Source organism: Harpia harpyja, chromosome 11, assembly GCF_026419915.1.
Source record: "Harpia harpyja isolate bHarHar1 chromosome 11, bHarHar1 primary haplotype, whole genome shotgun sequence".
Classification (NCBI taxonomy): domain Eukaryota; kingdom Metazoa; phylum Chordata; class Aves; order Accipitriformes; family Accipitridae; genus Harpia; species Harpia harpyja.
Window position 1 is genome coordinate 4,364,059 of NC_068950.1, and position 13,651 is coordinate 4,377,709.

General features: G+C 50.1%; 1 protein-coding gene across 2 annotated transcripts; it reads right to left on the reverse strand.

Annotated features, from left to right (window-relative positions):
• Positions 1-254: 254 nt before the first annotated feature.
• ACER1 (alkaline ceramidase 1) lies at positions 255-13,037 on the reverse strand. Of its 2 annotated transcripts, none has more exons than XM_052801728.1 (7): positions 12,802-13,037; positions 10,735-10,838; positions 4,192-4,306; positions 3,681-3,819; positions 2,408-2,545; positions 1,698-1,835; positions 255-875 (listed from the first exon to the last, which is right to left on the reverse strand). In XM_052801728.1, the coding sequence occupies exons 2-7, from the start codon at positions 10,825-10,827 to the stop codon at positions 707-709; spliced, it is 792 nt and encodes a 263-aa protein (XP_052657688.1). In that variant the 5' UTR covers positions 10,828-10,838; positions 12,802-13,037; the 3' UTR covers positions 255-706. The 2 variants fall into 2 exon arrangements, with proteins under 2 accessions (XP_052657688.1, XP_052657690.1); XM_052801730.1 differs by lacking the exon at positions 12,802-13,037 and adding an exon at positions 11,011-11,242.
• Between the last annotated feature and the right edge of the window lie 614 nt (positions 13,038-13,651).

Here is a 13,651-nt window from a genome sequence, read left to right on the forward strand (position 1 = left end):
GGCCATTGGAGACTTGTCAGAGCTGGGGAGGAACAAGGGCTACTGGGGGTTGAAGAAGGGGTAGAGCGTGGGGTAGAGCACCCCAGGACCTGGGCCAGCAAAGCCTCTTTTGTCACCCAGGAGGATTTCTCTTTATAAACCACTCTCCCTAGGTCAGAGAGCGCTTTGGTCACCCTGTCTGTGCGAGTGACTGGCAGATAACGAGGGATGTGGTGCAGTCAGGGAAAAGAAAGGGGCAGTGCAAGTCAGTGTCCATAGCTTTAATGCACAGCCCTCCTGAGCAAGACCACATACATCAATAAATAAAATTAATAATAATAATTAGAGCAGCCCCAACAAACCCAGCTGCCACCAGTTTGGCTTCTGTGTTCTCCGCTGTGCCCTTGTCAGCAAGGGGTGCCACTGCTTGACTAATGCAGAAGACACAGAAGCAGCACTGTCTCCCTCCCCTTCTCAGTGGGGATCTGCTGGAGGAGGAGATCTTTGGTTCCCCGGACGCCAGTCTGGGCAGAGTCTTCCAGGGCACCTGCGGGTTCCCACCCTGCTTCATGCCTGGCATCATGAGGCCTCAGCTGCTCCCTGCCCCATCCGCTAGCCACATTGCCCTTGTCCGAGGAACAGGCGCACAGCCGAGGTGTTCCCCATGCAGACACACGCGTGTGCATCACGCACCCCATGCCTGAGGGATGCCCGAGGGCAACCGGCTCTAGCACTGCTTGTGGGGTTCTTCCAGGGTAACGTAAGGCACCACGACAGGCCAGGAGTCACTGGGCCAATATTCTAGCTTTGGCTTGAACAATGGCATCTCGTAGCTGACATCAAAGTAGATGACCAGTGGGCAGCAGTATAGGAGGGACATGGCTATCAGCACGTGCCTGGCAAGGAAATCAAAAAGACATGTGTTGGACGGGGGTAACTCCATCTGCTCCTTCTGCACCTTGTAGCGGTGTGTGGCTGGCATTGTCACCGTGAGGCTAGAGCCAAGGGGTACAGTAACGGCAGGCAAAGGTCCCAGTCCCGTGATGCACGAGGGCTGCAGGGAGTGTGGGTCCTGCAGGGTTTGTGCCTATGCGGAAATCCTAGAAGAGCTCTGTGAGCTGGGGCGGGGGCAATTCCTTGCGCAGAGAGGATGGGGTGATATAGGCAACTTAAGCCCTAAACCAAACCACCCATTCCACCTTGCCTGGCCTAGCCCAGCAGCGCTCGGTGTCTGTCCCAGTCATGCCAGTGATTTGTGAGGATTAATCTGAGAATGCATGCTGTGTGCAGCACTTATAGCCACACTTGGCCAGGCACTGAAATATCTTGCCCAAGCAAATCACTGTCTTTCAGTTTGGCTAGTAAAATAACTCAAAGAACATTGCACTTCATGCAGCTTCCTGGGAGCAGATGCAGCCCTTTGAAAGCAAGCTGCTTACCTGGAGGGACTTTTAGAACAATTTCACTTGCAAAACACTGTTTGGCTGGCGCAGAGGAGGTAAGGGATATTAAGCAGTGATTAGGACCAAATCCTTGACCTGGGGCCAGGGTGAGGAGCAGCATCAATAGCAACAGGGAAAAGGGGGAGAGGGTTGGGCAGAGATGCGGCTGCTCCCTGGTCCAGTATCACACCTCTGCTGCCATTTCTCCTTAGCTGTGGCCCTTCAGCCCGTGAAATGTTTGGGTTGGGGTTCCTGCCTCTATGCTGGAGCCCTTACCAGAAGCTGTGGAAGTAGGGGAAGTTGATCGCCTGCCAGAGCCCACAGAGCCACCTGTCGCTTATCCAGCTGCTGATGGCCAGTACCCACCACAAGACCATGACTGCGGCCATCCGGTGAACCCTTTTGTCATTGCACCTGGAAGACACAGCGAGGGAGAGGAAGCGGAATATCGTGTTGGAATGAAAGTGTCTGCAAATGCTGATGCAACAGGGCAAAACCCAGTGAGTTTCTTCTGGAGGGTATTAATCAGAGCACAAGAACTGGAGAAGTGTGGCTCTGTAGAGAGGGTTTGTGACTTTCTGTAGGTGAGGATGATGCTAGGAGATGCCAAGGCACTCTTATCTTTCTCCCCAAATCCTGGTGGGTTCTCCCAACCCCACACTGGTTCCCAAATCCCCCACAAAGGGGAAAGAGCTGCAGAGTTGGCAGCTGGGGAGGAGATACACTTGTCCCATGGACTGTCCCCATTCTGCATGGCACCTGGGCCAGATGGCCTTCTTGTATCCAACCACCCACAGTCCTTCCTGTGCCTCTTCCTGGTCCCTCCCAGGCTGCCCCAATTCTTTGCAGAGCTGATTGTTAGTCCAACATGTGGCTGATGAAGACTTAGGCTCAATTCACTGTTGTGCACAGAGTCACTGCCACATGTGAGCCTGCCAAGAGCATGCAATGGACCTGCAGATAACCCCTCTCAGCCCCCTCCTTACTTTTTCAGCTCACGCCATGTCAGGTACAGCAGGTGGAAGGCGATGCAGTTGAGCACATAGGCATTGAAGGCTGGTTTGATGAAGGACATCAAGGTACTGATCACGGTGGTGACACCACTCAACCAGAAGAAATGCTTCCTAAAGGGAGTTGGGAGTGAGTGTCAGTGCCCCCAAGGTTCACAGTATGGAAAGATAAGGATGGGAGAGGTTCTGCTCATTGCCTGAGAGAGGAAACCCTTCTCCAGCACCTCCGATCTGTTTGCACGTGGCTGACCTCAGCCTCTGCGGTAGTCCTGGCAGGAAGGCTGAGGTATGTGATTATATCTGTGCTTTGCCCAAAGCCAGCCAGTTAGTCCATGACAGAGTGGGGTACACAGCCCAGAAGGTAACTTGTGCACTTTTCCGGTGATGCCAGAGAGGAGCATCTAGAGGCAAAGGCATTGGGAGCTTTGCACCGGGAAGGGCTGCAAAGCAGGAGTCCCAACGGTGGCGGGCAGGGGCTTGAGCTGTGCAAACATGCAGATTTGGGCTGACTGAACAACAATAGGGCTCAGAGGGGCCTTTCACATGCAAATCCCTTCCCAAGTGCCTTCCCCTCTCCCCCAGCCATGTCTCCACAGTGAACTCCTGGTGACCTCCTCTTTGGCATGGGAAGAGCAGACCTGGAGCAGGCCTTTGCAAGGCTTCTAACTGGGCTGGCTCAGAGGGCTCCAGCAAGCTTGCCAGGGTAGGACCATCCTTTGAGCAAAGCCCTGCTGCGTTTCTGTTTCTGTTCACCCAGTATCCCTGTCCTTTCTGCTGAGCTCCTCTAGCCCAGCCAGCCCTGCAAACAACCTCTGAAATGTGGGGCGTTAACTTGGACCAGCTTGTCCTATGTGAAACCCCCTCAGCATCTCTGTGGGAAAGCTCTCTGTGGATGGCAGGGGACGCTATAACAGTTTGACAGCATGGGTAATTGAATGTCAGTCCTCAGGAACATTTAATTTCCCAATTAATTTTGAAATTCTCCATGCAAAGTTTCCCCTGCAGCTTTGTGAAGGCAAGGAACAGCACAGCCCTTCCCTGTGGGAGGGTTTCTTACTCTTCCTCTCTCAGCACATCCACCACTGAGTGATGGAGGGTCTGGTCCCGAAGCAAACCGCAGTAACCTCAATGCTGACCCCTTGCAGGGGAGCTGGCCGTGGGCTGGGGCAATCTGTGGGTCACACGCATCAATGTCAATGTCCCATCCCTGCCCTCAGAGCCTGCAACCCTATGTCCCTCTGAGTCATACCTGGTCTTGATGCACCTGGGGAAGTAAACCCTTGGGTACCAAAAGGAATATGCCACAGCCAGAGTCCAGAGGATAGAGAGCTCATCCAAGAGTTGTCCTACGTAGCTCAGGGTCATGTGAAAGTACATGGAAAAGATACCTGCAAGGATCAAGGACAGTTTGTGTCAGCAAAGTTGCATCCTTGCACAAGCCTATTTGGCCTGGGAAGTTCTCGGGGGCCATTCCTAAAGACACACTGTTCCTGAAGAGCAGGGCATGGACCTTGGTGTTAATGGAGGCCTGAGTGAGTCAGTCCACACAGCACCACGGGGATTTACTGGGCTGGAAGCTGTGCATCCACAGCCAACAGGAACCATGAGCTGCAGGGCTTCAAACAGACACGGCTGTTCGGTTTCGCACCCCAGCTCGCCCCTGTGCTTTGGCCACTAAGAACCAGCCTCCAAAGGTATAATGAATGAACAGTCAGGTACTCTGGCAACCTGTCTGGTCTTCTCACAACCTTGGCACCCACCTACGCAGAAAAGCAGGCAGGAGACGACATACATGGGCAAGGCACGATGCTGACGGTACTGCCGGTTCAGGTAGAGCAAGGCAGGAGAAAGGACAAAGAAGCTTACATTGCTGATCTGAAAAACAAGAGGCACATTCAGCTTATTGCATGATCTTGGGCAAGTACCATCCCACCATGTGCCTCAGTATCTCCATGTGTGAAGAGGATATGGATCTCTAGTGGAAAGCATCTCATGGAAGCAGGTATTACTCTTGGCACAGGGACAGGGCAGAGGCGTTTCTTGAGAAGCGAGGCTGGAACTGGAAGGACGGCTATTGCTGTGACAGCAATGGCTGCAGACATCTATGATCTCCCTGCAGGCACCTCTGGGGTGAACAAGCCCAGGGTAAGCCGGTGTGCCCCTTTTGGGTGATGGTTTATCTTCAGCTGCCCAGTGTCTTCAAGTGAGCTGCCAAAGCTCTTCTGTTTGCAGCCATCTCCCTCTCCCGTCAACCCAGACCTGCCAGAAACTCCCTGGATGGCTTCTGCCCCTTTCAGCCAGCAGCCAGCCCCCTGTGAAGGGGCTGGATGGGTGTGAGGAGCTAGGCCACCACGGCAAGCCACTGTCAGGAAAAGCATTGTTAACTGGGAGTGGATGCAGTGGAGAGCAGGACAAGCAGGACGTTGGTAGGTAGGAACAGGCAGGATTGAGGTGACATCCTGTAGTGTCATGTGCAAAGCCACCTGGCCTGGAGCAGGGAGGTATTCTGGACACTAGTAATTACATGAAGTCATAAACCTCCTTTAAACATACGTAGCAAATGAATGCAGTGAAAATATTCTGCCCTGATTTCCAACTCTGCAAAATTGCTGCATTGACAGACTTTGATTTGTCTGGGGAGGAGGGCATGGTACTGGGGCTCAGCCTGCGCTACTACTGTTGCTGCTGCCTGGGCTGGTTGAAGGTGCCAGTGCTTTACGGAATGGCAGATGCTGATGGGCAAAACGTGGGAGCTGGGGAGGAGCAGCAAGTGCCCAAAGTCTGGACCTGTGTGCTGGATCAAGCCCGCTCCACCCTGCGGCTACAGGGGAATGAAGTTTGAAATAATCCTTACCCTCTATGGGTTCTTACCCTGGCTTTTTCACCTGATTTTGCAAACTCAGTAAAGTGATATCACAGGGAAGCACAGCCTCCCCAGGGAAAATCCTTCTTGCTCATGAAAGGTTGGGACTGTGGTGCCACGTTTTACCTGCCAGACAGCTCTTTGGGGCTTTGGAAGAGCAGGGCAGAGCCATCTGCTAAAACACCATTTGGCAAGCCACCAGGGTGACTTTTATCTCACCCTGACAATCCTTTTCCTTTCATCTTCCAGTTAGATGCTGACCCAGACCCCAAGCCTGGAATCTGACCTCCACTGCTGGAGTCTCAGCCCTCAGCAGCCCTTACATGCACCAGGTAAACTGCAAAATCTACGCTTGGCTTGTGATGTCCCATGGGATCTAAGTTTACAGTAACAGGGTTGCAAATCACAGAGATGTTGTCATATATGTGAAACACACCCTCTCATATTCCAGAGGGAAACACAATTCATGCTTAATGTAAGGTCTCTATTCCCTTTAACACCTGGAGATTGATCTTGAATTTCACTAAGGCTTTCATGAAACAAGTTGATGCTCCCATTAACAGCAATTCTCAGGCCAAGTGTATTGGTTTTCTATAGGTGCTTAGAGCCAAATCCAGGCCTGTTCCCATTCCAGCTATGAAAAGAGAAGTGCTGGTCCCACTTGCACACTTGAGGTCAAACTGTTCGGAAATGATCGAGAAACCAAACTGTGTGTTAAAGTAACAACTGTGTTGCAAACACTTCTTTTCCTGTTAAATGGTTAAAGAGGCTTTTGGAAGACACTCAGGGATAGCAAGAAGAGACAAAATGCTTGCAGAAAAGGCAGCAGTATGCAAGTGCCAGCATGCATGTCAAAGTGAGGAAATGCAGGAGTTTGAGATTGTGTATAAAGAGGTCTGAATCCCTGCTGCAGTGGGCATTGCAACAGTGCTATTAATTACATGATAGCAACGTTATCGTTTCATTAAGTCAGTATGAGATGTGCAAGATCAGATATCAGAGGGGAGGGATAATCAGGGGAACCGTGCCAATAGCGTCAAAAAGATGGAGTGATTCCTTGTAAAGCAGCCAAACTCAGAGCTTAGGGGAGAGCCGCTACAAAACTGCATCTGTGGAGGAGGACACAGGGTCTTCATCACTTGTCGGATCCAAGCCCTGATTTGTAAGTGCTGTCTTATATCTTCCCTCTAGGATGTGGCAAGCTCCATCTCAAATGTGCTTAGGAGCGTTTTGCTCACAGTACTCCCATTAAGAAGTTTTTCCAGAGTCTCTGCTCATGTTGAGTTCCCCCAGCACAGCTTCTGCTTATACCTAACTGGGTTGTGCTTCCCAGGAGGCACCAGCTCCCTCTGCCTGGGATGCCAGGGAGATAAGAGAGTGGTGATGGAGCCGAGGTGTCATTTGACCTGTGAGAGTGACTCAGCCCTGTGGTTTTGCACTGTGTAAGCTCACAGTGATGTCCCACTTCCTAACTAGTGTGAATTATTGCTCCAGGTGCCTAAGCCAAGCCCGCCTGTATTGGCATTTGCTTCTTTGACTAGGAGAAAAGCAAGACTGGGATCAGTGACATGGCTCTAATACTGGTGCATTAGCAGGATCATGGGAAAGGCCCTAGGGCCTCTGCAACTCAGAACTTTGCAGCCTAAGATGGAGGGAGAGGCCTGCAGAGAATCTGTTTGCATCTCCATCCATGACAGGGTGAGAACAAGCCCCCGATACAGATTGGGACAGGAGGTGCTAGTTTGCAGAGCTCTGCCTGGCTCTGTGAGCACAGCAACAGTGCAACAGCGGCCAAGGCATGTGCTGGTCCTTGCTCAAGACAGGCATTTTCTGCAGTGAAAGGAGATTTCTGCAAGACTCATTGGAGTGCATTCATTCACTTAAAGGCCAGTGAACCAGGTTTAGCTGACAGAAGAGCCCACAGGGCCAAAGACAGAAGTCAATACCTCAGAGGCTCTCCAGACCTGTATAGCAAGTTCCTAATAACCAGTCCTGTGTAGCAGAAGATGAGGCTGCGTGTCCTGACATCACAATGTCATGCCATTGCTTTGGGGCAGGAAACAGCTGTTTGTCTGGTGTTTGCAGAGTGCCAGGCAAGGACCTGCCATACTCCTGCATGAGACTTTCTGGGCAGACAAGAGAGCGACGCGTCTGCGAGGCTGAGGGGTTACTGAGCCCGTGCGGAGCGCTGGGGTGCACGCCACGGCTCTGACACACTGAAAGTGCTTCTCTGGGCGTATCTAGGTAATTTGCACCTGCAGTTGAGCTTATCTCCACCAATCGAGCTCTGGGTATACAGCAGTGTCAGAGCTCCTGCTGCTTTGCCAGAGAGACTGCTGAGGATTTGGTTGTCATTACCAGGCATCCTGGATCAGTCATTTCAGGAAAGAAATTAGGATAGAAAGACAAGTCCCTGACTGATGACCCTCATGTAGCACAATCGGTTCTCCTATGAACAGCCAGAAGACAATAAATTTCTGGGTCACTGAGTCACTATAAATAGTTACCACTTTGTTGCTGAATTGCATCCAATCATGAGCCACCATGTGTTATTAGGTACTTAAAGATACTGTTTACATTCTTTGCTCATACCCTTGGTGCTTATTTCTAATAAAAAGCATCCAACCCAAGCAGAATTGAGTGAGAATGTGGCTGGCACAGAGGAATTCTCAGCAGCACTTTGCTGCTGCTGGCACAAAACTACCCTGCTTAAGCCCCGGGCAGTTTTGGGAAGAAGACATTGAAGTGGATGCTCCATTAGGAAGCCCTGCTGGTTTAGTGGTGCAGGAGTCTTGGGTAGGAGCTGGCTAGATTCCCAGCTAGTCTAAAACTCTGGCAAACTGATGCTGAAGTCAATATTGATATAATTATCTCAGGGCAGGCCAGTGAGATAAGGCCCATAAAGTTTGCCGCAGGGAGGAAGCGATCTGAATATGGGGAAAAAACGAATGGAGGAGGGAAGAGAAGGAGATCCAGGCTGTTAGGATCACATCTGAGATGATAGTGCCCTGAGCCCCAGCTGGATCTGCAACATGCTGCCAGCCAGCAGGGTTAGCTAAGGATCTCAGTCTGGTCCAATTTCTATAGTCCCCCCTTTAGGGCACATCACAAGGTGCGAGAGAGCTGCAGCATCAAGAGGGCTCCCCTGGTGCTGCTGCAAGGGGTGAGAGCCAGGCAATGCCAGCCAGTGTGTGCAGACTGATGAAAGGGTGATGCCCATGTAAGTGGTGCTCCTGCCTTCTTTTGGTTACAAGGTCTGGCCCTGAGCATGGTGCAGCCTTTGGGGCTGTTGTCAGATGCTCAGACAGCAGCAATTTTTAGGAGGGTTTGCTCTTTTGTCTCTCCTTGTTTGGACAGGAGATCACATGCCAGCCCTGATGCAGGCAACTGTCAAGGCAGGTTTAGATCTCTGTTGCTTTCTCTAAATGGGAATCACATCTTAAGACAGAAACTGCAGAAGTGGTACCCTCCACCTGCACAGGCACTCTGCTGAGCTCCATGGTCTGGTAAAAGGGAGACTGGCAAGAAGGAGATCAGTGCAGGGACCAAAAAAAGCTCCTCTGCTGGGAAAGAGGTGCCCTGAGTTCACATGTAGAGAGGAACAAGGGCTAGTTTAATCACTGGAAAAAATCCTGCAGGGTTTGCTCTGCCCAAATCTCTCTGTGTTCCTCAGTATCGCATTAGTTTGCATCTGTGCAGAAACATGCATTGGAGAAGATTTCCTCTCCTGGAGGAAAGCTGTGTCTGAGTCCTACCCCATGAAAATTCATCCCAACAAGCCCAGTATCTTGAAGGTGGTGTAGTCTGGAAACATGAGAGATGGCTGTGGCTAGTAGGGACCTCAGTCCAGAACTAGGCACCTGGGTAAGATTTTCAGGACTAGCTACATAATTTAGAAACCTGTGCCACAAAATGACCTAGGCAGCTAAGAGTTAATGTTTTATGGGAATTAGAGGGCTTTGGGTTCTAAGAAAGATAGTTATGCATCTGGCCACACCAACCGGTGTCTAGCAGTGTGCCGCAGAGAAGTTAGACACATAAGTGCTTTTGGAAAGCTCCTGAGATCTTCTTGGTGTGTTAAGGGTCCTGAGCCACTTTGACAGTCTGGGCGTAAATCAGGATCTTTGTGAAAATGGGGTCTCAGCTCCAAAGACACGTTTGAAAAATGCTGCCTATGTACTAAACTAGGAGGTGAGGCAAATTTATGTCCCAGAATGAATTCTGATTAAAAACTCTCATAACTTTCACACTTCCTGCTGTTTGTGGAAATCAACCCCTCCCTGTGTTGCCAGTGACACTCCAAAACACAGAGCCCTTTGGCATCTCCAGCTGTATTTGAAATGCTGATGTGAGTATAAGTGATTTCTGTACCTCCTTGCTAGTTATGCCTTGCTCTGCAGCTCTGAGCCCATCTGACAAGGATGCAGTGCCAGTAAACAGGCAACAGCACAACACATTCAGTTGGATGCCAGAGGGAAGCAGTATTTGGTCTGGACTGGCAGACCTTTATTTGTTAACTGTCTCAAAGAGAAGTGACTATATACAGCCCGAGTATCCCTCCTCTGAGGCCCTGGCTGGGCAATTAGGGCTGGGAGCTGTGGGACTCGGGTGAGGGAATTATCGTTATTATAGGCAATTTATTAAAGGCAGGAAATGCTTTGAAAAAAGAGGAAGAGACTTTTCCATGAGAACAAGAACTTCCAGTGTTAGACAGTAATTGCTAAATGTTGTAAACAAGGCCTTTGGAAGGTTGTAAATCCACATGCCTCACACCCCTGCTAGCCTGTAATTGCACTGGGGTAGAAGGACACGCTTGCAGAGACCGGTTATCTACTGAGTCCTCTGCAGACAGAGATGGATGCTTCTAGCCACACTTAAGCCAGGAGGCTGCATTCAAGGGACTGGTGCTGGATGGAGCCTGAATTATAAAGGATCATAGGAGGTGAAACTGGCTCATGCATCAGCTTTCCTCTGTCTTGAGTTCCGGATTCCCAACCTGCCTGACACGGTTCATGCAAGTGCTGTCTCTCATTTTGCCACTCCTGTACATTTAGCTGGAATATATGCGCCCTGTGTGGGACTTACCCCAGTTGGCAAGAGAGCTGCAGGACTGGTATAACAGGATCTCACAAATCTGGGCTAAGGAGCACTGCCAGAGTTTTCTCACTGGGAACTCAGCCCCACACGTGCCAGAAGTACCCCTGACGCCAGCTCGTTTTGTGAGCAACTGACTGTTGTAAGCAATAAAAGTCCCATGAGTTACCTGAAGCTCAGAAAGTATTCCCCATACCAGCACCCTCCAACACCAGGACTTTCAAAGGAGTGAGCAGGAGGAGAGAAAGCAAGGTTGTCCCTTCTCCTCTCCCAAAAGCAGCTCCTGGGTGCCCGGAGCCATCTGCCTTCGCGCCCCAGCCTGCCCTTCGGATGCGCCCGCACTCACGGTGTTGTAGTACTCCGCAATGACTGTTGAGCGCTCAAAGTTGCCTTCACACCAGTCGACTTCGGCGCTCTGGTAGGAAAATATGCTCGGCATCGTTGGGCCACCTTTGTAAAAGGGAGAGGAGCATGTTAGTTTTGCACACGGGGAAGGAGTGTGCTGCACACCCAAAGGGAAAGTGGAGAAGCACACTGCCTGCCTGCCTCTTGCACACATGCACGCTTGCGTTGTGCCAGTCTGCTCAAGCACAGCATCCTTACCCTGCTACAAAAGACTCACCCTCTTCCCAGCACGCATCACGTTGCAGAATATTTCCTCGTCTATCTCCACAATGCAGGAGAGGCAAATCACCCTAGGAAATGTTCTTGAACTCTGAGCCTGGGAATGCTCACCACAGCCCCATCCACGGCATTAACATCTCTCATCAGGGGTCATCGCTGCCACATGATGCTTCCCCATTTCAGCCTTGTCCTTGTCACCCTGTCTTCTCCCTTCTCTTCACTTTCTTTATGACTCAGATCTTTCTGCCAAGAGGACTTCCCTGTACTTTGTAGGCTGTGAGCTACCTTTTGGGAGTGGACAACTCTACAGGGTTTATTGCTCATTGGCTCTGTTCTTCTTAGTTGTTTCTCAGCATCTTCCTGAGGGCTGGAGCTCACCTTATGCAAGCTCAGCCCTGGAGCACCAGCACAGACCCTAGGTATTACGAGAGTCCTGGGGGGGTAGAGCAAAGGCATTGGGAGGTGTTTCTTCAGTGGCAGTGATTTCACTTTGAATGCACTCCCGTACAAGCTCCATCCTGGTTTCCTAGTCTTTCACAGAGCTTTACACCTTGAGTGGGCTCTCCACTGCCAGGTTCCCAAGCCTGGCCTCTCGTAGTGGCAGAAGCTGCAGTTACAAGTGGGATTCTAAAAAAAAAAATCTAACCTTTTGCCTGTTTTTCTTCCCCATGCTAAAGACTTTCCTATCCTCAGTGTGAGCATCTCAGCGCTCTTTTATTCATTTGAAAAAGTAAAAGTCCTGATCAAGTTTCCTGTCTGGCATATTTTATTTCAGATCCTTGAGACTTTGGAGGTATTTTAGAAGCCGATAGATGGGTTCCAACCTTAGACATGTTTGGAAGCACCATCCAAACCCTAGCAGCTGGGTATTTGGTACACAAGAGCCACAGAAATTCCCTGGAGCTGAGCAGCGAAGTCCCTGGATGCAGTGTTGAACTAACCCGTCCGGCTGTGCTTCCCTAGCTCTGCAGAATGAGCAGGTACCAGGGTGACACCAAGCGCTTCAGTAGCATCTCTGAGCTCCCGAGGCACTGGTGGAAAACAGAACTTTCTTTTCTTTGAAAATCCTTTCAGCTTTGAGTCTAATGCAGGAGAGGGAAGTTTATCTCAAAACCACTCATCAGTTGATCAGGTTCTTGCGGAGAAACAGTCAAGTCCCTGTTTACACCGGTGTCAGCTGAGCAGCACCACTGAGTTCAACAGTTACTGTAGGTGTGTAGTGGTGTGAAGGTACCACAGCTTCCTCTGCTTCTCTTCCCAAGCAGAAGTTCAAAGGGAGAAAACACAGGAGTGTAACGCTAATACAAGCAAGCTCTTCTGTAACCTCCTGCTCCAACCAGATAAACTGACTTGTGGATAAACCTCCACCGTTCTTTTACAATTGCAAGTTCACGATGCCCTCTATGTAATCCAGGCTGACTGGTTCCCCAGAGCAGGTGAGATCACAGATACAGAAGAAAAATAAAATAGATGGCAGGCAGATTGGTTTGAGGTCTGCCTCTTCGTGATCTTGGGTTTCCATGTGCTCATTCATTCACACCATATTGACTCTCTGCTGATCCCTGGTGCTCTGTATTACACTTTTACAGTGATGCAAGGGTAAAAAAAGAATCAGGCCCAAGATGGTAAATCCCATCTCCTAGCTGAACAGACATCAGTCGAGAGATGGTGAAGGGATGGAGGAAACATGAGACGGAAGAAGAAAAGGGGAACAGAAAAATCGAAGCAGTGACCAGAGTGCCCAGCAGTTGTTGGCTTGCTGCTTGCCTCTCATCCCAGCTTGGCTTACCTGCGTTCCCTTGAGACAGACCAGCACTGCTTCCACGCGGTGAGGCAAAGCGTCGGGAGCTCCAAGGTTTCTAGCAGAGCTGGAGCAGTAACCTGCCCTGCCACTCTAGCTCTGAAGGAGTGCCCACGGTGTGAGCTCACCGGGAGCAGCCGCCAGGAAATACCCTTGCTCTGGCTCTAGGGAAAGCGTTGGGATGAGAGAAGAGCCATGCGCATCCTCCAGGCAAACCTTCCAGTCCCCCAACGGAAACATAGTGGCTGGAGGGTTTATATCTGTGCACCCAAATGGGCAGGGGCAGAGAGGGAGGGCAAAGAAGCATGAGCTGGAAAGGTTGGAAGAGCGGGTAGAAATGCAGTCTGAAATCATCCATGTGCCCCTAGGCAGGTTACCTGCGCACGCGCACACACCCCTATCCTAACCCTGTTTTTCCCAGGGGAGGGACTGATCCATACAACCTCCCTCACACAGCTGGTTAAAACCCAATAAAAGTTTTCACCAAAAAACACATAGCAAGCTGATGCTGCCTTATTTTCAAGCCACTTTTCAACTTTTCCCCAACTACTGTTTTATTATAAAAAATAATTTTATTATAAAAAATAAATCACACTTCCTCTAGCTAGTTTATTTTGTTATTTAGTTAAAGAATTTGCTGAATAGGATGCTTTTGGGTGACTGCTTTGCAAACATTTTCCTCCTGAATCCCATTCAGTATGTCAAGAAAATTGGCAGCAATTAAACTTTTCCCCCAAATCAACATTTTTTCCTCCACATAAAAAAAAAAGAAAGAAATATGTTAATAAGAAATAAGAAGAAATATGTTGCTCTCTTAAACATAAAAGCTGATTATTTG

What these genes read in the sequence shown, in the direction of transcription:
- ACER1 (XM_052801728.1), bottom strand. Translation starts at nt 10,827, where the DNA reads ATGCCGAGCATATTTTCCTACCAGAGCGCCGAAGTCGACTGGTGTGAA. An exon ending in TTGCGGAGTACTACAACACC is followed by an intron (nt 4,307 to 10,734) that starts GTGAGTGCGGGC and finishes CTTGTTTTTCAG; the next exon opens with ATCAGCAATGTAAGCTTCTT. An exon ending in CTGCCTGCTTTTCTGCGTAG is followed by an intron (nt 3,820 to 4,191) that starts GTGGGTGCCAAG and finishes TGATCCTTGCAG; the next exon opens with GTATCTTTTCCATGTACTTT.